Source organism: Pelecanus crispus, chromosome 4 (assembly GCF_030463565.1).
Source record: "Pelecanus crispus isolate bPelCri1 chromosome 4, bPelCri1.pri, whole genome shotgun sequence".
Lineage (NCBI taxonomy): Eukaryota > Metazoa > Chordata > Aves > Pelecaniformes > Pelecanidae > Pelecanus > Pelecanus crispus.
The window spans coordinates 58068711-58094911 of record NC_134646.1 but is presented as its reverse complement, the minus strand read 5'-3'; the positions used below and the strand labels follow the sequence as shown (position 1 = coordinate 58094911).

The 26201-nt window shown below is 41.3% G+C and overlaps 1 protein-coding gene across 2 annotated transcripts in view; it reads left to right on the top strand.

Annotated features, from left to right (window-relative positions):
• GABRB1 (gamma-aminobutyric acid type A receptor subunit beta1) overlaps window positions 1–26201 on the top strand; it is a 146198-nt gene that overhangs the window by 105305 nt on the left and 14692 nt on the right. For both annotated transcript variants that reach the window (XM_075708972.1, XM_075708973.1), the window contains exon 5: window positions 9235–9317. In XM_075708972.1, the coding sequence (XP_075565087.1) occupies window positions 9235–9317 (83 nt within the window). The remainder of the gene's footprint in view (window positions 1–9234; window positions 9318–26201) is intronic.

Below are 26201 nucleotides of genomic sequence, written 5' to 3'. Positions count from 1 at the left end.
ATCTCAGTGTTTCTGGTAACACCTCTGTCCCACAGATAACCTGTGCTAACACAGTGGAGGGACCAGCATGCAGCAGCCCAGTGCTCCAGGTAGCATTGGTGGCAAAGCATCCAGGCCATCTGCTTGTCACATGCAGTTCTCAGGCAGCACACAGTACTGTCCTATAGGTCACAGCACCGTGATCTCAAGGCACTACAGCTGCAAGCCCTCATCCGAAAACCTATAAGCTTCAATGTGCTTCAAGAAATTTCTAAACCTGGGATGCCTAAAGGAAGACCAGCAGTGACCTTTTCCAGTAAACAGCCCTTCATCATTTAAAAAAAAGAAAAGAAAAAAAGAAAAGAAGAAAAGAAAAGAAAAAGAAAAGAAAGTAAATACAACCTGTAAGAGGTGGAAAAAAAAAAGAATAAACAGCAGATGGATAACAGGTTTCAAAATCACAGTCAGTTCAGTCTAGCAAAAGAGTATTTATGCTTGAATAGATGGTAGCACAAAGCTGATTCTTAGGAGAATCTGTAGTCTTTAATAGTTTGCTCACCCTGAATGGCTGGAATTGCCAGAGATAAAGATACAGACCCGCAGCTCCTCTGTTTTGTAGCGTGCATTAGTTATTTACACCTGCTCCAACTTGGCACAAAATGCCAGTGACTCAGTCTGACACCATCATAGGCTTGCTTACAAAGGCATAAATGAATCCACAATATGCAAGTCCAAGAGCTCTCCTTTTTAATTTCACATGTCTTGCCACTGTGTACATCTAAAAAAGAATTAAGAGTTGTGAATTTTTTTCAGGTGTTTTGTGACAATATCCACATCTCATCTCTCTGTCTAGATGATCTCATGACTCAAGCTTTTAAAAATATATATTACCATACACACTAAAGATGTTACAATGCACTGCACCCACTTGTACTTGCCTTAGACTGTGGATGCCACAATCCCTACTGACAAAATTTCAGGTCAAACGAGTAACTGAGCAGGACCACTCATATAACTAGAGATCTAAAGACCAAGCAGTACTATCACTACTGCACAGGTGCAAGAGACTAGATCAAATATTTGGGAATAGAAAACATTTCATGGGCATACAGGAGTGAATATCATGGATACATGTTCCTCTTTTTAAATCAATCTTGCTTTGTACTATTGTAATTCCTGTAGAAGACTGGACTATTTCCACCCATCTTCTAGAGTGTGTTAAATCCCGTGAAGGAAGCTCGACCTTGCTTCCCTGAGAAGCACTACCCCAAACTCATTCATTGTGCATGCAGAATATCCATGTAAACGTACTGGGTGAGTTGAACTCAGAAAGGAAGGATTTGGGGAATGAAAGATAGCCTGGGATGGACTACAAAGTGGTGAGGGGTAAGCGTCCATTTAAGTTGTTAACTTGGTCAAAGATAATAATGCTAGAAAACATGAAAAAGGGTCAGACCAAAGGTCCATCTAGCCCATTATCTTGTCCCCAGCACTAAGGGCAGACGGCCTGGAAAGAGCTTAAGATGATTTCTAATTTCTTGCTTTACCTTCCCCTCACCACCAAGCTACTAGGCATTCTTAGAGAGAACTCATGATTTTTAAGTGAAAAACACACCATTTACTGCATAGCTTTGTAGGTACAAAAACTATGTAAGAAAGTAGTGCCTGGGTTATGTTAAAGAATATTAATTAGAGCAAACTGAAATGACCACAACAGCAAGACTAGGCAGGTGCTCACTACAAGCCAGCATCTCCTGTGTCACACCTGGTAACCATTTGGACATGAAAAGGCACACTCAAACTATTCTTTCTCTCTTAGATGAATGTCACACTGTGCATTACATCAGTGGCTTGCCCGTGCCTAAAACGTACTGAATGTTCCCTACAGAAGTAGTCTCTACTGCTGAGATGGACAGAAAACTCTATTTAAGAATTACTTTTTGAGTCTTCCAGGACTTCTGTCTGAGACAAAGCTCAAGAAGCTTACCAGCAATGAGTTGATCTTGGCAATTTGCTGGTGTGTAACACCAACAATGGAATAACCTTACAAATACCTTGATATTGTGTGCCAGCACTGCCTTCATCAGCTCTCGCCAGTCCAGGGTCATTCCTAAATTTAATTCCCTCTTCAGAGATTGTGATATTTAACCATCTTTGGGGCCCAGCAGTGAGCCCAACTGATGAGCGGATCCATGTTCCTAACCAGCTTAACAAGTACAATAACGAACTCAGGCAAATTCTGCCTTATTTTGGTGGGCACCTGTTATATTGATATGCCCGAGAGGAAAAAGGAATGTGGTAAGAAGTGTCCCAGGGGAGCTACAGGACAGCACAGCAGTCCAAGCAGACAGCTCAGTAGCTTCTCGGGAGAACATACATGAATAGAAAGAGTAGTAGGGACAGTAATGTTTTTATTAAGGTTTCTTTTTTAAACATTCTTTTTTCAAGCCAATGCAGTTGATTGATTTGACACCCTGTAGATTGACTTTCCATGCCTGTCTTTTACTTGGCAACAGACATTTGTATTTATACCTCAGAGAAAACCAAATATTCCTCCTCTACATTTGACAAGTGTATTCGCTCTCACGTATGTTACTAGGTACACAGGGATAGACAATAAACTCAGAATGACTCCTCTAGGTCTCAGCATGAATCCCAGTCCATTACTGTACTACAGCACTAGCCAGCAGTACTATTATAGTTAATTCTTCTGATTTTTTTCAGTAGGTTTGGGGTTTCTTTTTTCCTGACCACTGCAGCTCTTTTCATCTTAAGAACAATGTTTTAGCCTTTGAAAATCATTGCAGAATTCAGCCACATGTCCTTTTCTGGCTGCAGCTATACTAGCTCGAGCTATTATTGCCCCCCTTGATACCTGAGGTCACCAACCTTACTGCTGAGCTGCTTGCATTTCATTCAAGATTCAATGTGGACAACTAAAGGGGCAGACTGGGAGGAAAGGAACATGGTGGCAGGGGAGGAGGAGGCAATAGCATCACAGGCCAGTGGGAGCCATAGCCAGAACATGCAGTCTGTCCCTGAGACGCCTTTCCACGCCATCGCTGTCCACAAGCGGTGGAAGAGATGGCTTCTGGAGACGTGCTTGGTTATTGCATTGAAGACAGGTTGGCTCTTGCATGGCCAGAAGCTGGTTGCACTATGGGTTATGGTGACAGATCGCTGTAGCACCACTGGCTAGCTGGGCAGTTGTGCCTAAAATAATTACAACAAACTTCTAATAAAGTGTGGGAGAAAGGTTTGACCTAATGTTTATTTATCTGCAGTGTGTTAAATCCACATCCATCTGCTTAATCCAAAATATAAATAGCATCTTTATTTACATACAGACATATACATACACATACACAAATATATAAATATACAGCCTTTTCAGAAAGGCATACCACAGGATTTCCACATCTAAAAACCATTTTCACTTCTTTGTCAATTTTAATCCATTTTTTGATTTTTTTTTTTTTCAACGAAGAAGAAAGATGAAGGAGAGGCAAATCAAGCAAACACCAGTTCAGGGTATCAATAAAACACAGTAGAAAGCCCATAGCATGACACATTTTTCCTGGCCTCATTTTTGTGTAACTTTAGTAGAACCAGTCACTTTACCCAATATAATAAAGTTTGTTGGGCCTTTCTCATGCTAGACTCTGTTCTCAGCTGCTTACAACTTTAACCCTTTGGACTGTATATTTCTCTGTACATGTCTTCCTCAAGATGTTTTTTTTTTTTTCATGTTTATGCAACTCTGCTGTTTCTCTGAGCAAGATTAAAAGGAAATATGTGTTGCACTTGTTAACCTAAATCCATACAAAAGTTTTCCTTATAAACTTGAGTGTTATCTCAAAGTGTGTAGTCTACAGCAGAGACCTAGCAGTTGAAAGCTTGTCTCCCTAGAGTCGAAGACATATTTCCCACTGATCTTGTGGGGGGAAAAAAAAAAAAAAAAAAACAAACAAAAAGGAAAAAAAATAGCCAAATTATAATCATAAAAAAAATTGGTTTCCACATGTTAATGTGCTCATATCTATAACTAAGTATCTAAATCTTTTACTGCGTCTGGCTCAGGACCTTCCTATTTTCTCTCAACTTCTAATGAGATCTGTGAAAGCATTATTTATTTAAGCACCTGCTGGCCCTTCCCAATCTTACTAACGTGTTTAACTTCTTTTTTAATAGAATTTGACCAGACAAGCATTACATAGACTGTTAACCACAGATTTCCCAAGTACACACTACATTGATACATGGACACACGTACGTTGTACACACTGCAAAATACATGATACCAACACAAATAATGCTAATGCTCAAATGTACCTCCTGTAAGCAGACTCTTCCAGCACTAGAAGTTGGGCATGTTTGCAGGTTCAGAGCCAACATTTTCTCCCAGGGCCGAGGACTAAGCCACTCAGGCTTTTCTTGGAAATTTACAGTGTCGGCAGGCATGACAACTGTAAACCTTGTACATGTACCATGTACAGAGAAAAAAATTGCAGATTAAATGTACAGTTTTTCTGCCTTCCTCTATTCCTTCAATAGCTCTGCCTACAAGACATCCCATTGAATCTTAAACATCAAGAGTCTTCCTGGTTCCAGAAAAATGAAGCCAATTACACCAGAGATATGGGACTGGATTCTGATGTCAAACAGTTGCTATGGGATTAAGCTCCCCTATACCACCAAAGTTAAATTAACACTGATATAATAAAAGCAATGTTTTACCTGGAATATGAAAGTCTATTTCCAGTGTGTAATAGAGCCCCAGCTCTGCAGTGGTTAAGAGAAGCATGGCTATTTTCTATTTGATTTTTTAAGATTTTATTTTTCTTTTAAGGAAAAAAATTAGTCCGTCCTAGTTCATATCTTCATATACATTTCTAATTCATGCTCTGTTGACTGAGAGAAAAAGAACGAACATATTAAAATTTGATACCTCTCCTCCAAATGGAAGAAACATTTTATGACAGAATTTGCATTGTTTAGCTCTGATCATCTCCACATTTAGTTGTCATTGCTGTCTAAAATATTGCTTCTGTTTCTTCTTCAAGAATTCAGGAACAGCTTTTTGACAGCATTTTGGTGAAATGCTCAAGTACTGAACCATAACTCCACTTCCAGGGCTCATTCTGAACTTAATTTAACTGCTCACTGATGACTTAACCCAAAATATTAAGCTTTACCATTTGTTCCTCCACGACCTGCTGCCCTGCAGGGAAACCTCTGACGGTATTACTTAAGGAAGTCAGTTCTACAAATACTGGACATCAATGATTCCTTTCATATAATTTTATTTTTGGCAAATAATAACTTGATTATATAGTAAGCATTTGGTATTCAGAGAGTCAGACATCAAAATAAAAGCTAAGCAGTGGATCAGATAACTTGAACCCCAAGCCAAAATTTAAAAAAAAAATCAGTTCATTTTGCTTTTTTGCAAATGTTATTTATCTTGCCTGCTAGCAATTCAGACTTTACTCCATCCCAGAATGTCTGAGTACTGACATGAATGAAATTTAGTAGCACAATGATATATCTCCACCTAACTGCTTGTCATCTTTGCATAATCCCATTTTTATCATTTGTATTCAAAAGAATCTAAAGAATGTAAGGATAGTAGGGCAAAAGAAACTGTACAAAAAAATAAATTAGCCCCAACACTGGAAAAATACATAACTTAAAACATGTTTTAAAAATGGAAAGCCTCGAAGTAACATAACCTACTCCGAGATATAAATAGCCCTGCTTCAAGTGTAGGATTAGTCCTCCACTTAAACTTTTACAGAGCCTCATGATATTCCACCATTGCCACAAACTGCTTGTGCCCAGGGATTTTCAGGACTAATCCTCTTGAGCACAGATTTATTGCAGCTTTGTCCTGTCTTCAGACTATTGCATTCCCCTTCCTGCCACTACACCCTTGTATCCTGCATTTGAATGTCTTCATTTTTAAGCTTCTGGTGCATATGCAAGCCATCAGTTACTCTCTCCAATAAGAGAGTGCAGCCGGTAACAGGTTTGGGATTTTACTCTGTTCATAATAAAAGATTTGATTTTTTTCAAATTGAGACAGCAATTACTATGAATGCATATGGGTCTAATTTATCTCCTTAAACAAGTTTTGTGGTTATCCAGAGCATAATGCCATTAAAAATTTTACACAGCTGAGATCTGTTATGAGGCAGAAAGAAATGCTTGAAAGGCAGATTTATGAACTACAGGTAATGAATGTTGCTGGATCCTGAAGCACTCCTACTGCAATTGCAAGCAGCTATTTTCAAGGAAGCCTAAGATTCCCAATAAAGTTTAAGCACCTCCAGCTTTAGGAGACATCACATTGTGCTGGGCAGGTTGGTGCCCCCGTCTCCTTCAGGGAGGAGCCTCCAGTAGCTACTGCCTGCCTTTTCCCATTCACACAGGCACGCAGTTCAGGCTCAGCTGGCTCTGACAAATCCTTGGGCAGATATTGCTCCTCATACCCCTGCCCAGGGCACGGTACCATGTCCAAAGCTGCCGGTCTACAGGTGAAGTGGGATCCTTTTTCCTGCTGCTGGAAGCCACAAGCTTCTTGACAGCCACCCTCCACTGCCTGCTTGACAATAGTCTCCTGTTGTCCTTCCCATCTCATGTTGTGCAGCTCTCGTCTCTGCGAGCTTCTGCAAAACCCATCACTCCCTGCTTCCCTGGAAGCATCTGCTTGCTATTTCACTGGAGAGTTGCTGTAGCATTCAGCACTGCTGCTAAGGGGTTAAAAGAGTCACAAGGGGGAGAGCTGCTCCCCACCACCACCTTTGACTGCTCTTCAAGACTTTCCCCAAAGTATAGAGACTGACATATACACACTACACTGCCTTACAGGCACTATAGGGAATGCAAAACAGAGCCGAGGGAGGCAGAGAACACAAAGTGCCCCTGTTTTACCTTTCCTTGTAGCAGAAAGACAAGGAGTCATTTAACAAGGGTGAAAGATGAGAAATTGCCAATAGACAGGCCAGGCAGATTTGGATTAGTTACTGCTGCTAGAAACCCATACTAAGAGTTTATTATCTTTCTTCTGCATAATCCAAGTATTCACTTCCAGACTCCACCTGCAATTAGCAGTGCAGCGTCTTAGTAACACATACATTTATTTTTGTTCTTGGATTGTAGTAGTGATCAGACCCATCAAACCAGTGTGCCAAAAACTGCACAGATAGTGAGAAGACAATACATTTGAGCAAAGATGTATCAGAATTACAATGTCGGGGAAAAAATAATTACGTGGAATATTTAAAACTCAGGTATACAACAATTGCATTGCTTATTACTGCGCAATTAATTTGTATTGATGTTATTAAGAATAACAAATTGCTACTACTTATGTAGCTGATGTAGAATATGCAAAACTGCAAAAGTCAGCAGTATAGACATACCAGCTGTTAGGAAATATCTCGCCACTGTAACTCTGTGGTCTAGGAAACACTATGTCAGCTTCTACTTCTGTACACATTTAAATAAATCTGGTTGATACAGGTAAACTAAATTACCATAAAGGCTGATTTATTAATTGGGAACAAAACATTACCCTATGAAACCTTCATTAAAAAGCATTTAACTGTGACTAATGTGAGTATATTGTTATGATCTTAAACATTATTAAGTAGGAGTCTGACAAATGATTACTGCATGTCTTCTCAATGCCTCTCAGTAACATATATTTAGTACATGGCTAAACTAAATGAGGTCCTACCTTTGCTGAAGTCCTCGATCTTTTCTACGACAAATGCAAAACCCATTAAGACACATGTAATTCAATTTAATGTGACAAAAATCAGCCTGAGGAAAAGCATAAATATACCATTTCCATGGTACTTTACACAGTATTATAGAGTAGTTTTGGGGACTGTTTCTCATAACAGCACTTGCTAGATGGTCCTTATATGCAGGTAGACAGATGGATTTTGTAGACTTAGGACAATTTAAAGCATGTCACAGTAATGAAGCAAGTACCTTTTTTTTTTTTTCTTTTAATTCTGTCAGTTCTGTGACAGCAAGTATTATCACCCCAATACAGCATGTAAGTGTGCTTGACTTTCAGCACATCAAAAATAAAATCTCCAGATGTATTCCTGTGGCATTAATTAACATGGAACTGGAACAACGGGACCAAATCCAGATCAAGAAAAGAGGTTATCTGCCTTTCTCAAGTAGGAATTGTTGGAGAGAGGGGGAGAGAGAGATCAATGAAATTACAAGCCAAGTTTTCCCATTCACAACTTCAGAAGTTTTATAAGCATTTAAAAACCCATCTATCACAAAAAAAGGCAAATGCAGGTGCTAACTTACTTTTGTGAGTTTGAAAGCACCACTATGAGTATCTTTCTTAAAGGGATCTTTAAAAGAAGCTATAATTTGACCTCTATCCCCATGCAGTCACTTAACCTTCCTCCCAGGTGTCACAGGCTTATCAGCAAGCATTTGCGTATATCCTCTGTGATTTACAGTCTACCAGAAGGAGAGGAACTGCCTTGCAAACAGGCTTAGGCAATGGAGAACACCTTCAGGGACCAAATGTCAACTCACATGCCCTCTAGAAGGAGCAAGGATCTGGAAGATCCAGCCTACATCGTAACTACTCTCAATGTTCATTAAGTAACCACCAGACAATGTTACTTTTCACAAGTTTTTGATTGCATCATGCCATTTTTAAGAGGTGATGTTCAACTATCATAGCTAATGATAAACTGATTATGAAACAATAAAAATAATGAATCAGATATTACCAGTATTTCCACAGCATGGATGAAAATGCACATACACATCAGACAAAATTAGAACAGCAGTAGGTGACAACAAAATGAAAAAAAAAGCTATCAGCTGTATGAGTTATAAATAAAACAATTTGCAAAACAATTTAAAGATGTCTGAATTGAAAACATTGAAAATATGATGACCAAGTAGAAATCTCATTAAATGTTCTTCGAAACACTGTGCACTTTTGCACCTAAAGTTTTCAGTCAAAATCCTGCTCTATGGTATTCAGCATATGCTCTGATATTTTATACTGTAACCAGTATATTATGCTGTATAAATTATTTAATGATGCTTTACAAGCTACGTAAAGTCTGTATGCCAGGAATCTGTGTGCATAACCATTCTGTATTTAAACAAACAGAAAAGCCACTATAGAAAATCTTGCCTTCTCAAACAAGTAAAATGTGGTTTCAAATCTCTTTTTTTTTTTTTTTCACCCTCCTCTTATAGGATCACAACAACAGCTGCTTGCATGATGGATCTACGCAGATATCCTCTGGATGAACAAAATTGCACACTAGAAATTGAAAGTTGTAAGTTACTGGAGGGAGAGGGTTGGCCAAATAACAGCTGTGGATTGAAAGACATTTACAGGTTAGGTAAAACAGGAGCAAGTTGTTGAAATACTGTGTGTTCAGTGAACTTGCACACCGAACATACCCAATATATTTCTATAATACATAAGCCAAAATATTTTTAATTCACAATATTTGGTTGATCCAAGCTTGTAAGGTGTCTTTCAAAATCTCTTGTCAAGGAAGGGAGAAGAGTATTTCTTGATGATTAGATCAGAGGGCAGCAACCGAGCACTGTCCATCTTCAGTGCCTCATCACCACAGGACCTGAATGAATTACTTCACCTCAGTGCATTCATCTCTAACATCAACATCTGCCCCACACAGTGGTGGGAGGATTGATCAATTACTCTTACGAAAATACTTGGAGGTTATAAAGGAAACAACTTGATCCTTCAGCACCAAGGTTAATGAGAGCTTTGCCATTGCCTTCCATGAGCATAGGATCAAGGTGTGCAGTTGCAAATTTTTGTCATTAACATAGTTTTTATATCTTTTATGGTGCTAGCCTTTAAAGAAATGCCTATCAAGGTTTTTGAAAAGAGTTTCTATTCTGTCATTGGTCAAACGAGCTGCTGCCACTGACCACAGAGCAATCTGTCTAAACAAACTCGTTAAGACTACACAGAGTCCAAGGCAAAATAATGCAGCAGTTTTCTAAGAACTTCCACTTGTCACATTACAACTGTTGCACTATTAAATTATTTTTTATTATAATAATACTTCTCTCTAAAGTATCAGGTTCTAGAAAGGATTAACAGATTTCCCCAAATCCAGTATTTTGGTTCAGCTTACTGTAGAGAAAGAACAGTTTTAGCATTTTAACTTCTATTTTGATGGATAGTTTTAAGTATTAAATAAACAGAGAAACAAGCTGACCCAGGACTAAGGGTTTTTCCTTATCTACCAAAATCATTTCCTAATACCTATGTCATCAACAAAAGCAACATTTTCATTGTTTATAGCACCTCCCATTCAAGGAAATAAAAGTTATCAGAAGTCCAGTAAGCAGTTTTCATTCTGCAGAAACTCATGGTATAAGATTTTGTTCTGGACTGAAAAGGGGTTAAATTCCCAAAAAATCTCACAGCATCAACTTTCAAAAGGATTCTATTAGTCTTCAGTTGTTTAGATTTGACAAATAAAAACATTTTCATAGTTTGGAATGGATGAATGGAATATTCACATATAAAAAGTTTAATAGTATTGTAACACAAATATAAAATAAATAAGTCTAAACCAAAGAAGACAAAAACACTTTGACGCTTAGAAAATGTTGCTGGGGAAGATTTCAGTTTATTCTGAACTGCAGAGGTTTTTGTCAGTTGAGTATACGTAAATGTAGTATATCTCAACAGATCTGTGATGTGGCAATTGTCAGGCACTGAGAAAAGCCTACAGTCAGTCTAGAGCACTGATGAGAGACAAGACGGGCTCACAGCCCAATGTTTATGCTTGTTTACAGTTTCTACTTGAGGTCACCAGAAATATGTCTTATTTAAAGCATTGAAATGGGCACACACCTTCCAAATTACTCTCCATAATGACGTATGTTGAGTTTTGTAAGTACGTAATCAGTATCAGCCTTAATATAAATCAGTGGAGGTGCAGCTTTTCATTTAGATTTTAAATTGTTTGGTAAGAAACTTAAAATGTTTCCCCAAGAATTATTTGCTTTTTCTCCTTTTCCTGGAATGTCATTTTACAGTGATTTTAAAAATTCTCTGCCCGGCTGAGAACAACAAACCTTTTATTCCACCAGCAAAAGATTTCAATCAAGTAAACATTCACAGTAGGCTTAATGAAAATTATTTTTACTAGAGAGCATTGTCAGAACAGAACCTGCTCATTTATTTCGTGAGAGATTCAAAAAAGGTGGTTTTTATTTTTAAGATCCTAGTGTTTTGGCACTGCGGGCAGACATCTTGGAAAGAGAAGCAGGGAGACAGTGTTGTCAAGGTTCCCCATGAAACACCTCAATAGCTGCAGTCCCAAGTCACCACAATAGCTTATTCTCTGTTCACCATTCAACACGTACAAGGGAGTCTCTGCAAGGACATACTGTATGCACCACAGTAAACCCCCACCCCCCCCCCCCAACAGATGCAGTAGTGTGGCAAGCTAGGCCAAGCCAATGTGCATGTAATGAATCCTTGTGTTAGACCAACGTGCATCAACCTTCCCTGCACATCTGCTTCCAGTTAGCCTGTCCGTATCTACATTGCTCTGACCTGACTGAAGCACTGCAAACCCACACCCCTGTGTACGAGCCCACATACAGCCATTTTCTTCTCATTCCCAAGAAGCAGAGGCAGTAGGCAATTTTAGCTTCCCTTTCCAGTGCTGCCCATCATCCTACTGATCTTCCCAGTTACTTTCTGCTAGTGCAAAACTCTGGCTGAGTCTCATAATTCACCACCTTACAGGACCTACAGAGCTGCTCATTAAGCTGCATGGTTGTCATACTCATCCTTGGGCTTTTCAGCTCCCTGTCTTTTTTGGCACAAAACAATTTTCTTGATGTTGCTTGCTGCTGCTTAGTTCATCTTCTGGCTTAAACTTAACAAGGCATGCAATGAATGTGTTTGGAGAATGAGTAATTTCTTGATTTTCAAAATAAAGTGCATAACACATCTCTTCAGTAACTTTCCTACCTGATGAGCAGAGGAAATTAATATATACACAGTACCACAGCAATCAAAATATGAATTCATATTGAATTCATACCTGAATTTATTTGCTGGGAGATAGCCGATTTGAAGTTTCCAGCCCAGTCATGACTAAAGCTGATCAAACTACATGAGTATATATCAGCTAGCAGCCCAAATAACAAAACTAGAGTGACACTTGGCTGGCTTATACTTCTTTATTCACAAGCTTTCACACAAATGAAGCTTTGTAGGGATGAATGCTCAGTGAAAATGGACTTAGATACTACCACTGAGACCTCATCAAGAATCAAAATTAGCATCAGATGGAATAAGCAATTAAAATGCTAAGACAATCAGGGATGAGAGAATACCATGTCACCCATGTGGTCGGTCACACATTCCCAAAAGAAAATTGCTTTTCAGACCTTTTGAACACTTGCTATAAATAATTCATGTCTCTAAAGATATATATGTTGATATGTTAATACTTGTTGAGCCGATCCAAAGAAATCAACAAAATCTTCATTCAAAATTTGCCAACAGGTCAAAATTGGCAGAGTACATTACTTGTCATGAATATTTAGATCAGTTCTCCTAACAACTGAATGATTTTCCAAAAACACAAAGATGCTCACCTGCTACCGAAAGACCACAGGCAGTAGATGTGTCAGGAGCACTGGCATCTTGGAACAATCCTCCACCTAAATGTGCCTCTAATGCACCACAGCTTTTCTCGTCTGCATGTCTAAAACTCTTGAAAGTTATTTTCATGTACACAGCAGAAGAACACAGTTCTCAAGACCAGGCTGCCTACTTCTCTCTTAGGCATTTGAGTACAAGGAATCCAGTTGTCCTCAGTACTCAGCACTTGGTAGTACCCATTAATCTCCTTGAAAGCTACCAGGGAGTGGAGGGGGTGAATAAAGAGGTGATAACTGTGACGATTTGTGGTGGGTTGAGCCTGGCTGGATGCCAGGTGCCCACCAAAGCCACTCTCTCTCTCCCCTCTTCAGATGGACAGGGGAGAGAAAATATAACTAAAGGCTAATGGGTCAAGATAAGGACAGGGAGAGATCACTCACCAATTACTGTCAGAGCAAAACAGACTTGACTTGGGGAAGTTAGTTAAGGTAATGAGAAATGAAAAACAAATCTTAAAACACCTTCCCCCCACCCCTCCCTTCTTCCTGGGCTTAAATTTACTGCCAAACTCCCTACTTCCTTGGCCCCAGCAGCACAGAGGGATGGGAATGGGGATCGCGGTCAGTTCATCACACATCTCTGCTGCTCTTTCCTCCTCAGGGGGCGGACTCCTCACACTCTTCCCCTGCTCCAGCATGGGGTCCCTCCCACAGGAGACAGTCATCCATGAACTTCTCCAGCATGGGTCCCTTCCACAGGGTGCAGTCATTCAGGAGCAGACTGCTCCAGCGTGGGTCCCCCACGGGGTCACAAGTCCTGCCAGCAAACCTGCTCCAGCCTGGGCTCCTCTCTCTCCATGGGTCCACAGGTCCTGCCGGGAGCCTGCTCCAGCATGGGCTTCCCACAGGGTCACAGCCTCCTTCGGGCACATCCACCTGCTCTGGCCTGGGTCCTCCACAGGCTGCAGGTGGATATCTGCTCCACCGTGGATCTCCATGGGCTGCAGGGACACAGCCTGCCTCACCATGGCCTTCACCATGGGCTGCAGGGGAATCTCTGCTCCAGTGCCTGGAGCACCTTCTCCCCCTGCTTCTTCACTGGCCTTGGTGTCTGCAGAGTTGTTCCTTTCACATATTCTCACCCCTTTCTCCCAGTTGCTGTTCTGCAGCATTTTTTTTTCCCCCTTCTTATCCCAGAGGCACTACTGCTGTCACTAGTGGGCTCGGCCTTGGCCAGCACTGGGTCTGGCTTGGAGATGGCTGGCATTGGCTCTATTGGACATAGGGGAAGCTTCTAGCAGCTTCTCACAGAAGCCACTCCCATAGACCCCCTGCTCCCAAAACGTTGCCACGCAAGCCCAATACACCACTGCCTCTCTGTTAGTGCCACATGCATTATGCATGTGACGTTTTCTTCCATGACAGACAGTTTATGAGATTCCCATCCTCAACCTCTCCTTCCAGCTGTGCATCGCACTTCAGCTATTCAGTTTTCTGTTGTGCCAGTATACAAATCTTCACAGAGCTAGGATGAAAATCAAATTGTTAACATTTTCTTGGTTAAAAAAATATCCCTTTGAAAGAAAGGGATATTTGCCTTTCCACCTCAATTTTGGAAGACACAGGAATCAAATAAACCCCAGGGCAGAACTGTTCCTTAAATAAAAGGGCCGGGGAAGGTGGTGCTGTAATCACTAAGAAATCCTGGAACTGCCTATGTAACAGCAAGTAGCATCTCTCACCGCTAGACATATATGGTGCACTACATGCACTGTCAGACCGTTTTCAAAGCACTGTAAAGTGGTTTTGTTCAGTTTTATACTGTGTACAGTTATATGGTTTATCCCACGTGACACCAGCTTCCAGAGCAGTAAGGTTCATGGAAACCACCACTGAACAATAATCGCTACTTTGAGGAGATGTGCTCTAAGTTGCCATTGCCACTGACTTTCTTCTTCTGCTACCTACAGTCTACTTGGCTTCAGCAGGAATGTAATAACAGTAACATTGACCTTCTTTTAATCCTTTGTTTCTTAACAGCATTTTTGTCCTTGGTGCTGCCAGTAGTCATGCAAGCTTGGTGCGTGCAGAAAGAAAACAATAAATGAAACTAAACCCATAGAGAGCAAAAAGACCTGTATGGATGTGTAGATCTATGCAGTGCTAATAGTCCTAAATCTAGTAGCTCTCAGCAGCACATAGTCTGACATAGGAGTAACATGTCTGATCTTCAGCTGGTGAAAACTGGCATGGCTCCATTTTCGTTGATTAAACCACCGCAACTCACACTAACTGAAAATCCTCCCTGTCTGCTTTTTTATTAGTTGTTTCAAATGCTTGTTCCAAGTGGATGACCCTTTCCTAGCCCCACCCTTTAAATTAGATTTGATCAGCAGAAACACTGTAAATTAACTCAGAAATGAAGATAAATGTTTACGAGGAGAGTTCAATTCCTGTAGAAAATACACATGACAATTTGGAATTTAAGCAAAAAGACAAAGGCTGAATAATAAACCAAATCAAAGGTCTGTATGGGCCTGTAAAATATCTATCCGGCATTTAAACAGGAGTAGTTATTAAACCAGTCTGCACTCTCCTGCATACGTAAATGCATGGCTCGCATGGAGGTGCATACCCGCCGGTGCAATCACAAGCAGTATGACTGTGCAATAGAAACAGCAAGCAAAAGCCTAACCACTTAAACCAATGCTGAGACACTAGGCCATAGCCAAGATGGATCATGTCTTCCTCACACCATTGCTAAACTCCCCTTAAAAAACCCTAAACTTTATGAGCTTTATGTTCTTCTAATCCCATGTACAAGGACAGTAGGGCTGCTGAGTGGTTTCCTGAAGAGCATCCTTTGGAAAGCATGTCCATTAACAGATTTTACACTGAGATTCACAAGCATTGCACGCTGCACCATGCTGTCCCCTGTGCTTGAAGTCCCATGTCTGCTTTCTCAATTCAGTCTCGCTTAATTACCCAGGGCCAGACTGTGGCTGGACCATGCATGGATATGAGGTCAGAAAGCTGCTGCAAACCGCCCCCTCTCCCTCCCCGGCTCCCCCTCAACGTGAGAGCTGCAGGATGTCCTTCATCCCTAAAGGGCGGCAGGAAGGTGGCATCTGAGCGTGTCCTCTCTCTGTCCCAGGTTGCTTCCCCACCTCTAAACCAAGCAAACTGGATACACATTTGGCCTTCCAGAAGCTCATTGCTCCGCAGCGCCTCCACAACAGCTGCGCAGCTCTGTAGCAGTGCCAGAGCCCACCAATACTGTAGCACACACAACCTGGCCTTCTCTTGAGTTCCTCTGTGAACCAGGCAGTTCCACAGATGAATTACTCTTAAACTGCTCAAAGAATAGGCGAACATAGCACTATTTGTGAACAGAAAGGCAGTAAGTCATTACGCCTCACAGGGATGCTGTGGAAATTAGCCAAAGACAATCCCTGAAAATCTGAAGTGCTAAGAATTGTTCCTTAATAATACTTACCAGTGTGTAATTTCAGGCACTGCAAATAGCAGCAAAACAAGTGTGCTACACAGGAATGGGAAAAGAGCACAATGAAGCAAACTCTGCCCCATTATCAAACCTCTCCAGCAGAACAGCCAACACAGGGGTAATATATTGAGCCAGCAGATTATTTTCATTAAAAAATTACATTTCCAGCTTTCCCCAGGCTATCTCACAGGACTGCAGAAGCTATGCATGCGCAGCTGACAACCAGAGAAATGCATGCATTTAGGAGGAGGAGAGCATTTTGGCTGCACGTGTTCCTTCACACACATTTTCATGTCTTAGCTCAAGCAGTTCACCTTAGTCCAAATTCTGCAGCATCAGATGGGGAGACCATATCAGAGGCCTTACACCTGTTTCAGTGTCTAATGCCGTGATGGCCACTGGAAACTTCTGTGTATAAAATCATGGGATTTTATAACTGGAACTGCTTCATCAGCAGAGCTGGGATCTGTAACAATCCATTTCTCACAGATTAGCATATACTGGGACAGAGGAGACTTAATACTTGGCTGGAGGTTACCCAGATGATTTGGCATGCTCACGTGAGCTCTGATGGATGTCAGCTTGGCAATTTAAGATGTAAAATCCCCCAGCTGTTAGTTCTGCTGTACCAGGTAGCCTCTGGCAAGGGCTACAACTGCTATGGCAGTTCACAAGCCAGTGCCTTGGCACAAGCCCACCATCCCTGGCAGCAGCTGCAGCAGGCTCTGGACTGGCATGGCTGGGATGCAGACGCATATCTCAGCTGATAAAGGAGCAGACAGAAGGAGGAGGCAAACAACCAGGGACAGTAGCATCAAACTGCTGCAGCTAAATCACCCAGCACTTGTCAGTCAGAGACTTCTGACTGCACACAGATGCCCCGCTCTGGCATCCTTCATTACAAATACGAGTGCTGACCTCACCACACCACCTAGATGATAAGACGGGATACTGTTATTACTCTAATACTCTTTGTCCCTTTGAAGTCGCCAGGATCACAATCACGGCATGACCTTGTGGACTAAGCTTGCACGTGGCTTTCACTCGGCAGAAAAAAACGATGTGCCGACAGCACCACTCCGACAATAAATTAAATCCACAATAAATTCAATCCACATTAAATCTCCAGCATCCCCCAAACATAAGTGAAATGTGTTTCACTGTCACAAGAGAGGGAGGGCCAGGCTGCGCTCCAATTTGGCAAAGTGATTTACTTATTGGCAAGCCACTATGTGTTTTACAACAGGTCTGAGCAGATTATCAGAACTGTCCCTTTGGTCTCAAAAATCTGTGTCTCTATGACAACTGTAAAGCTGCGGCATGATTCAGGGATCGACACTGAACTACGCATTAGCCTTGTCAGCAGCGCTCTTAAGAAACCACTTCAATTGTGTGGGTGAACTGAACAAGCCCACAGAAACCTGAACAGAGCAAGTTGGGGAAAAGCAGAAGATTTATTTAGTGGGCTACAGTATAGAAGATGGCAATTCCGCCTTGACTCCATTGTTTTTGTGGTTGTCCCTGCTTCATATAGAAGGGGACACTAACACTAAATATATGTAATGCTTTGGTGAAAGTGCAACCAACTTAAAGTGATATTGCAGTGAATCAATAAAATACTCCACTCAAACCTCTACATAGTTTGTTGCCAGAAAAAACAACAGCTGTGTTCATACCTAAACATTCATTATCACCTCTGTTGGCACAGAGTGGTCTGACAGAATGAGATTTGAACAGATTTATCACAGCTCCCTGCTTGAGACAAGATTGCATTGATCCAGGGTATAATTGCACTTGAACTACCAAGGATGTAAGAACCTACACCTCAAACAAAAAAGGCAATTTTTATTAGAGATGAAAAACCTGTCTTAAATCCAAGCTTTCCCAGACAGCTTTTCCTTTGCCTGTCTGCACACACCAGATAACTAGTAATTTATTCATGCCTGGCAATAAAAATTCACTAATGAATATGACTGTGCTGGTACGTGAGGCAGCAGGAGCTTTGAGCTGGATCCACTCATGTCTTTTCCCCAAAGTATCCAAAACCACTAAAAGGGCATCTGGTCTCATCCTGCTTCTTCTCACCAATCATATCAAATTGCTTCCACAGAAGGCATAATTTCTCCCCTCCCAAAGGAGCTCATTGCTCAGAGTATTCTAAAAACCAGTTGCAAAGCCCCTTTACAGTTAAAAAAAACGCTGGAAGGATGCTCAACTCCATGCTTTTTTTAAGAGATTCCATCTTTCTGATGTTTCTAATGAGGGCAGCTCCCACCCCTCACAGTTGCTTAGGTTCTGCCAGATCTGTAAATGAAGAGCTTCTCGCACTCACCCGCCTGTCAGGCTCCCCCATGAGACATGTCAGCCATAAACCCGTGTCCCGGCATGTGTCACTTCCCACAGGCCCTGCAAACCCTGGGGAAAAAAACCTCATTGTCTCCACTTTGACTTGCCTCTGGTTATTACAGTGTAGCACTGGGAATAAGAGCTCTCTTCCGCTTCCGGCCAATTCCTTTAACTGTCCTAAAATACATACTCAGCCTTAAATTTCTTTCAAACTTGGTGGACTATGAAGAGAGAGAGAGAGGTATCTGTTCCAAAACTCAGATCACTCAAACAGTGGGATCCTTCTGAGACTAACTATCTGAAGGCAAAAGGCAGAAGAGTTCCTGCCTGCCCATCTTGACTTAATCCGTCAGCTGAAAGGGATACGAGGTTCTTTGCATTTCATCCAATTCACAGCATTCACAATTCACCAGTGTGCAGGTGGGTCTCCCTCCATGCCGCCTTCTGTACTCCCATTGCTGCCTGCTCTGACATGCACAAAATGCCTTTTTTCACGAGGACTCTGCCATGGATCAAATACCGTATTCAAGCAACTAGCTCCCACAAACCCTAGCAAAAGAATAGTTAACATCCGAAAAACAGAAAAGCACACTTTGTCACAGCACACTGATAAAACAAGCATGACAGTACCACTGGAAACATCCCAGCAAGAGCAGGAATGGAGATCAGTACACACAGGCTGCTGGTGTGATCCCATATAATGCTGTCATGGTTTAGCCCCAGCCAGCAACTAAGCACCACGCAGCCGCTCGCTCACTCCTCCTACCCCAGTGGGATGGGGGAGAGAGTCGGAGGAGGAAGAGTGAGAAACACTCCTGGATTGAGATAAGAACAGTTTAATAATTGAAATAAACTAAAATAGTAATGATAATAATAACAATATAATAATGATAATAACAATATACAAAGCAAGTGATGCACAATGCAATTGCTCACCACCCGCTGACCGATACCCAGACAGTTCCCGAGCAGCGATCGCTGCTCCCCGGCCAACTCCCCGCAGCTTATATACTGAGCATGACGTCATATGGTATGGAATAGCCCTTTGGGCAGTTTGGATCAACTCTTCTGGCTGTGCCCTCTCCCAGTTTCTTGTGCACCTGGCAGAGCATGGGAAGCTGCAAAGTCCTTGAGTAGCGTAAGCAGTACTTAGCAACAACTAAAACATCAGTGTGTTATCAGCATTCTTCTCCTACTAAATCCAAAACACAGCACTATGCCTGCTACTAGGAAGAAAATTAACTCTATCCCAGCCGAAACCAGGACCAGGACAAATACCCACTGGGACAGCAAAGTGACTACTCTCTGGGGAACATATTTTGCAATTTGAAACACACTTTAATCATTTCTAAAGACATTCAGATAATACACCCTAGGTCACTCCATATACCCTATGCAGAATACACACACTGAGCTTGTATCACTGCAAATTCACTCTCAGAAGGATGGGGACTCTGCACGCACACTGCAATCTGTAGATCCACATTAACTTCTGACATAGCTGAAATGCCATCCTTCTGAGCTGCAGAGAAAATGCTGGCAGCAAAACAGGAGTGGTTTTAAAGTTACGGCATGAGCATCCACAGCAGCAGATTTAAACATCACGGGAACAGAAAGAGTAGCACAGAGCTGTGGAGCTGAGCAAGCTGTTTTTCAGATACTCTGAGATGCAGATTCACAAATAGCTTGTTGATACTGAAACTGAGAAATTAGCCAAATAGGACTGTATGTTTCATCTTTTTCACATCAAAATTTAAAATGTATTTTTGGCTTAGTTTGTCATTCCTTACTGCTCAGCTTTTAAGTCAGTCACTAAGCTAAAAGAATTCATTCTTCACAGTACACTAGTGTTAAGCCACAGTGACTGCTCTGTTTCCACACTTTGGAAAGATTTCTTTCCCCAGAGGACTATAAATCAGTTTTTACTTTCACAATGTATTTTTACACTGCACGCAAATTTAGAAGTTACATAGATGCTGATAGTATAGTCTGTATGACTTTCCCTTTCTATTTTCAAAAAGAAAAAATAGCTTGTCTTCATATGGCTGCATAGATTTTAATAGCAAATACTTGACACTCAACGATTTCAGTGTATGAGCACATGAAATTAGCCAAGTCAACTATCTGGTGTACCTTAAGCACGCCTCTGTTGCACACAGAGATATGCAGAGTTATTCTCGCTGACTGCTCTTCTCATTTTTAGCCTCAGAGGTACTGATACAGGGCCCAGGCTGTCCCCTGGTGACAGCAGAGGACAGGAAAGCTGAAGCCGAGCCACTTCCCAGCACAGCCTCACCAGGTCTCAGTCTCTGGCAGCCCCAAGGCCACGGGAACATCAAAAGGAAAAGCTGGGCTTGCTTTTCAAAGATAAAATTCATTTAGAGGAGGGGCTGATTTCTTAGGAAACAGCTGTGCTCTTACATGAGTCTGTATTTCTGCAGTCAGAGCAGCAGGAAAAATAATCTCTGCATGTGTCATACCACATTTTAGGAAGAGCTGGTATATTTTGCTTTGAGATAATGCAGTTGTCCTAGGATATTACAGCCATAAGTACAGTTTATATATTTACTTGTCTTCTACCAAGGTGTGAATTGCTGTATAAAACAAACAAAACCCAAAACAAATTGGAAGATCCTGGAACTCATGGATTCACTTCAGTTTGTGAGAATGAAGCCTTGCCCCAAATGCATCTGAGTTTACAGATATTATAAATCTTGAGAAACTTCCTGTTCAGTGCCATGCACTTTGTGTCTTGATCTATACTTATGGCTCCTTGACACCGCAATAATACAGATAAACAAAACAGAATGCCTCAAGTCTCTATCTGGAAAGACTGCTTACCTGACCTGGCACAACACTAGCATGAAGTAATTTTATTAAGTGGGCAGTACACTTACTTACAAGTCCTCCAGCCCTCAGCAATCTACTCTGCAGAACTGAGAACAGAACTGAGCATGTGAGAAGAAAATCTCAATGCTTGCTCCATTAGCTTTCTGCTACCACTTCTAACAGCTTTATTTGGTACTGATTCATCTTCTGCATAAACTTAAAGCAACAAAATTACATGCAAGAGTAGCCTGTACAAAAAGAAACATCTGTCATTATGAGCAAACCACAGAATGTGGGAAACTTCAAGAAGAAAGTGTTGAGCATTTCGGTTGTGTTTGAAGAGTTCATTCATCCTAATATGATTTTTCACTAAATTCATCTTTTCTGGTGATTGGCAGCCCTCAATTCATCAGGCTTCCACAGAAATAGCAGCACCAAGTTTCCCAGACTGCCAGCCCCGATGTCCCTGACCATGCAGGAACCATCTGTGTAGAGAGGTGCATGTTTGTCTCCCTCAGTCTTTGAAATACCTGTTACCATTGCAGTGCAAGCCTGGTTTGTACAAGGGACAACTGCCCATCAGCATGTAGATGACAATGATCAATTTCATATGAGGCCCTGGACACCAGGATCAGGACTGCATAGCCATAGTGCTGATAGCCAGGGAAAAGGCTGCACAGTAACTCTAAGTACAGATCTGAGCTAATGAAGCAGCACCTAAAGGTTGCTAGATTGCTATTCAGTATATCTGTTCCTGATGATGAAGTGCAATTTTGGCTAATACCCTCAATGACTTACTTTTAACCCAGAATATATGGCTAATCTCCACAGTCTCTCTCTCCATTCTCATTCATTTATATTCTGTAAGTGCCTGTGAACACTAAATTACCTACAGAGAGTTCTTCCTGAGAAAACACACCATTATTTAACATATTACCATTTCTAATCCAAACCACACAGAGCATGCCTTATTGGAATTTACATTTAGGGTCAAAGCAACAGAACTTGTAATTCAAATATTTCACATGCTTACTGTGGGCAGGAATTTGTGTCAACAAGATTGGGCACACAGAAAATTATTCAGCATCCTTTGATTGTAAGACCTTGGACCTTCTCCCTCTATGGAGCGCCTGCCCCTCCGTTAACACCTCATACCAGTCCACTAATGACTGCGTGCCACATGCCTGCCTCCACGCAAAACTGCAGATACTAAGCAGACTTTGAATATCAATCACCTAAAAAGGCTGCTCCTTGACTTTAGCTTACACTTTTAGCCACAGAAATCCCACACTCATTCTTTAGCACTTAAAGAAAAATGGCAGCCATAGCAGTATCACGGACAGCTTGGTGTCCAAGAAGTCATTCATCACCTCAGTGCAGGACTCTACTCTACTCCAGAACCCAGTCTGTTCGTTGCCCAAGGAACATACAACTTTTTAATTCTGATTTTCAGCCGAGGCTGTACCAGACTAGTAAGGTCTAATATTTCTCTACATACCCCTGTCTTTGGCTTATCATTGATTTGCCAGGGTGAAATTAATAGGGCAACATGTTGGTAAAGTGTGATATATTCCTTCTATACTTCCCCTTTATGCACTTCAGGTCTCCCTACAAAATGGAGATGGATTGATTTTGTATTGTATTAAAGTCTGTGGATGAGAAGTGATATGTATTTTCTTAGTAGTAACAGAATTTTGCTATTTTCTACCATAGTTTTGCTATTTTGTTCCCAATCATTGCTAGCACAAATTCAGCCTCAGCAAGGCAAGCAGCCCCCAAAATGCTGGTAGCTTACACTGCTTAGCCCAGGTGTGAACTGCAGTATGTGTCACAGTGTTTAAAATGACACTGGCTTATCTGAGTGCCTTAGTGGAGGTTAATTGTCTCAGGAGAAGCCAATGCCATCCCAGCTTCATAAGCAATGAGAGTAATTTCTCTAGACCCAAGACCAGAATTCAGTCTGAAGCTCCTTTTTTTTCTGTTACAGCTATAAATCTGTTTACCAAGTACAGATCTGGATGTACTTGCCCCTAAGTTTTGGCTCTTCGTAGGGCTTTCTTGCTCCTACCATCCTTGGCAGCACAGAATTAGTATTGACCTATGGTTACAGAAGTAAAGCAGATTGGTGACAAAGTTTTAAAGCAACAGACAAATAGATCTAAATTTCATTTTGTAGTCTTAAAGAACAACATGGTATTTTTCAGGGAAGGCTTTTTCCCCAGTGAAGTAGATCACTTCAGTAATGTGCAACTATTTTGCCAAAATATGCATGCAGAAAAAGTGTAATAAATGCACAATACATTTGCATTATAAAATATATTTTCTAGTATTTGATTTTCAATAGTAAAAATAGTTGTATTTTTTATTTGAAATTAATTTTGTTTAGAAAAGTACCTTTTTTCATTCAATTATTCTTCATTTTGGCTGAAGAAAACTTTTCATGTAGCTCAGTGTAACTTTAAATCTTTCTACAATTGTTCATGAATTGAAAATTCAGCTACTTACATTGTCAGCACAGTGAGTGAGACCACCATGAAAACTTCATTCCCATTGTTTATCTAAAAAGCCCAAGTACACTGGCCTTGTACTTACCTCAGTATTTACCTCTCTGAAAAATTTAAGCACCTGAATTAAGTGACAAAAATTTTAAAAGGGTTTTCACTATCTCGGACAGGGGAACACAGTATTGCATAGAAATACAAAAATAAGGTGTATGTGCATAAGCTGTGCTGGCATAAGTAAGAAACACGCTGTGTCCTCACTCATCTACAGTCCACCTGAGTCTGTTGAAAACAGAGGCCCTCCTGCCTTAAACAAGAGCAGGTTTTGGCCTGACACGATGGAGCACAAACCAGATGGACCTGGATTTCAAATGCCTTTTTCACCAAGCACAACAGCTGTACCTAAAATTGGGGGAGTCTGCCTGGCAGTAAAATGGGAGCACTTAGAAGTAGATCTTAATTAGTCAAATGAAATAAGTGCTCAAGGGCAAGATGTGTTTACTATACGAGCAGACAAAACTATGTACCATGCAATATTGACTGAACTAAATTGATTGAATGCTAAGCAGCTGGACCTCTGTTGCTAATGTTTACATAACGTGCTTATAAATAGTGTTGTTCTCTTTTTAACTTTGTAAAGCAACTCAAGTCTGAACAAACTTCCAGGATTATGGCTCAGACTGGGATAGCCATGTATTGTACAGCAGCTCCAGATGGGAAAGGAGGAGGAGGAAACTGAAGGGTGAAAAGGCTGATTTGCATTAAACTCTGCATAAAATGTGCTCCTGACAGCACTGCAAGCAGGTTACTTAGTCTGGTTCGTGTGAAGGTGTGGAAGTCCCTTGAGTTAGCAAAAGAGGTGAAGGACAGCAACGCTGGGCTTCCAGAAGAGGTCAGGTCTCTCTCGACATGCTGAGGTCTGTCATCCTGAGTCAGGCACTCCTGGCCTCTGCTGCCAGCATCAGAGTAGAAACAATTTGTGGTCTGCATTTCAGTGCTCCCAAAGATGTTGGTTTTTTTTTTTTCCCCTCCTCATCAAACCATGAAGGAATGAAGGGTAGAAGATAAAAAGAAAGAAAAAAGAAAGGGGGGGGGGCAAGCAAACCTCACCAGAAGAAACCAGGAGCTTTGGTTCAACTTTCTGCAGATTGAGATACAGCTGGTATCCAGTGTAAGTGTCCATTCAAAAGGAGAAGAACAAAGGGAGAAGGACAAAGCTCAAAGCAGATTCAGGAAAAAGGCATCTCAGAATGAAAGCAAGAGAAGATGACCGGGATTTCTGATACTTGCTACTGGAAAGAAACAACGCCTCTATTCCCAGCTCCAGACTCTCAAGGACAGTCTGGTACCAGCAGCAAGTGAACCTGGATGCAAGGCAACTATTTGGGTTAGTCTCCTCATGCCCTGATAGCTGTTGACTAGCCTTTAGACAAGAACATGACAGTGTGACTTCAGAACTTTGCTGGTTTCAACCCCACAGGAGAAGAGGATTCGGGCAAAGAAGCAAGAAACATGGAAGCAATTGAACAAACAGATCCTCAGCAGTTGTAACTACCAAAGTAACTAAAGCATCATTTTAAAACTTCATGCTTCAGAGCCATTCGAACTAGATTGTAAGATGAGAAACTAGCTAAAGGTCTGTAGAAACCAATGTATGATGGCTGTACTTACCAGGGCTGATCTGTTAATAGCAGTTGTGCATCTGTACATGTTACACAAGTATCTAGTCTGCGCAAGACGACACCAGTCAGGAGCACATATTGCACACCTGAAAAGTTAAAAAAGCAATATCATTGCTGCTAATTTTGAGACAGCAGGGCATCAAAATGTCTCAAGTCCAAAGTTAAATCACTGGCACTGCTCACTAAACATCTGCATATAAGAGACCTCTGAGTTTGGCCACTGAGTTACTATGGGCAGGTTGCTTATTACTACTCAAAATGGATGGGCACGAACAAGGTTTTCTAATAGCAATTTACATAAATTACACAAAGATGTGTAGAGTCAGAGGCTCTTAACATCAGGCTAAAAATCACCACTCCAGTGATGAAGTAAAAATACAAGTTGTAAAGGTGAAAGACATGAGACGGGCAAATCTGGCTGCAGTGGAACATGTCAGACCGGTAAGTGCTGTACTGTCTCAGACCACACGTCTACCTCAGTCATCATCTTGTCTCTGACAGCGGCCAGCAGCACACGCCTATGAAGCTAGAACAGACCATAGGATATATACGCTGATATTTCCCCAGTAAACTCCTCCAGTAAGTGTTCTGCTACCTCGAGTCAGAAATAGTATCACTGTGTTTAATAACCTGAACAGTTTTTTCATTCTGTATATGTATGATAGCTTCTGAACAAGCATGAACTTC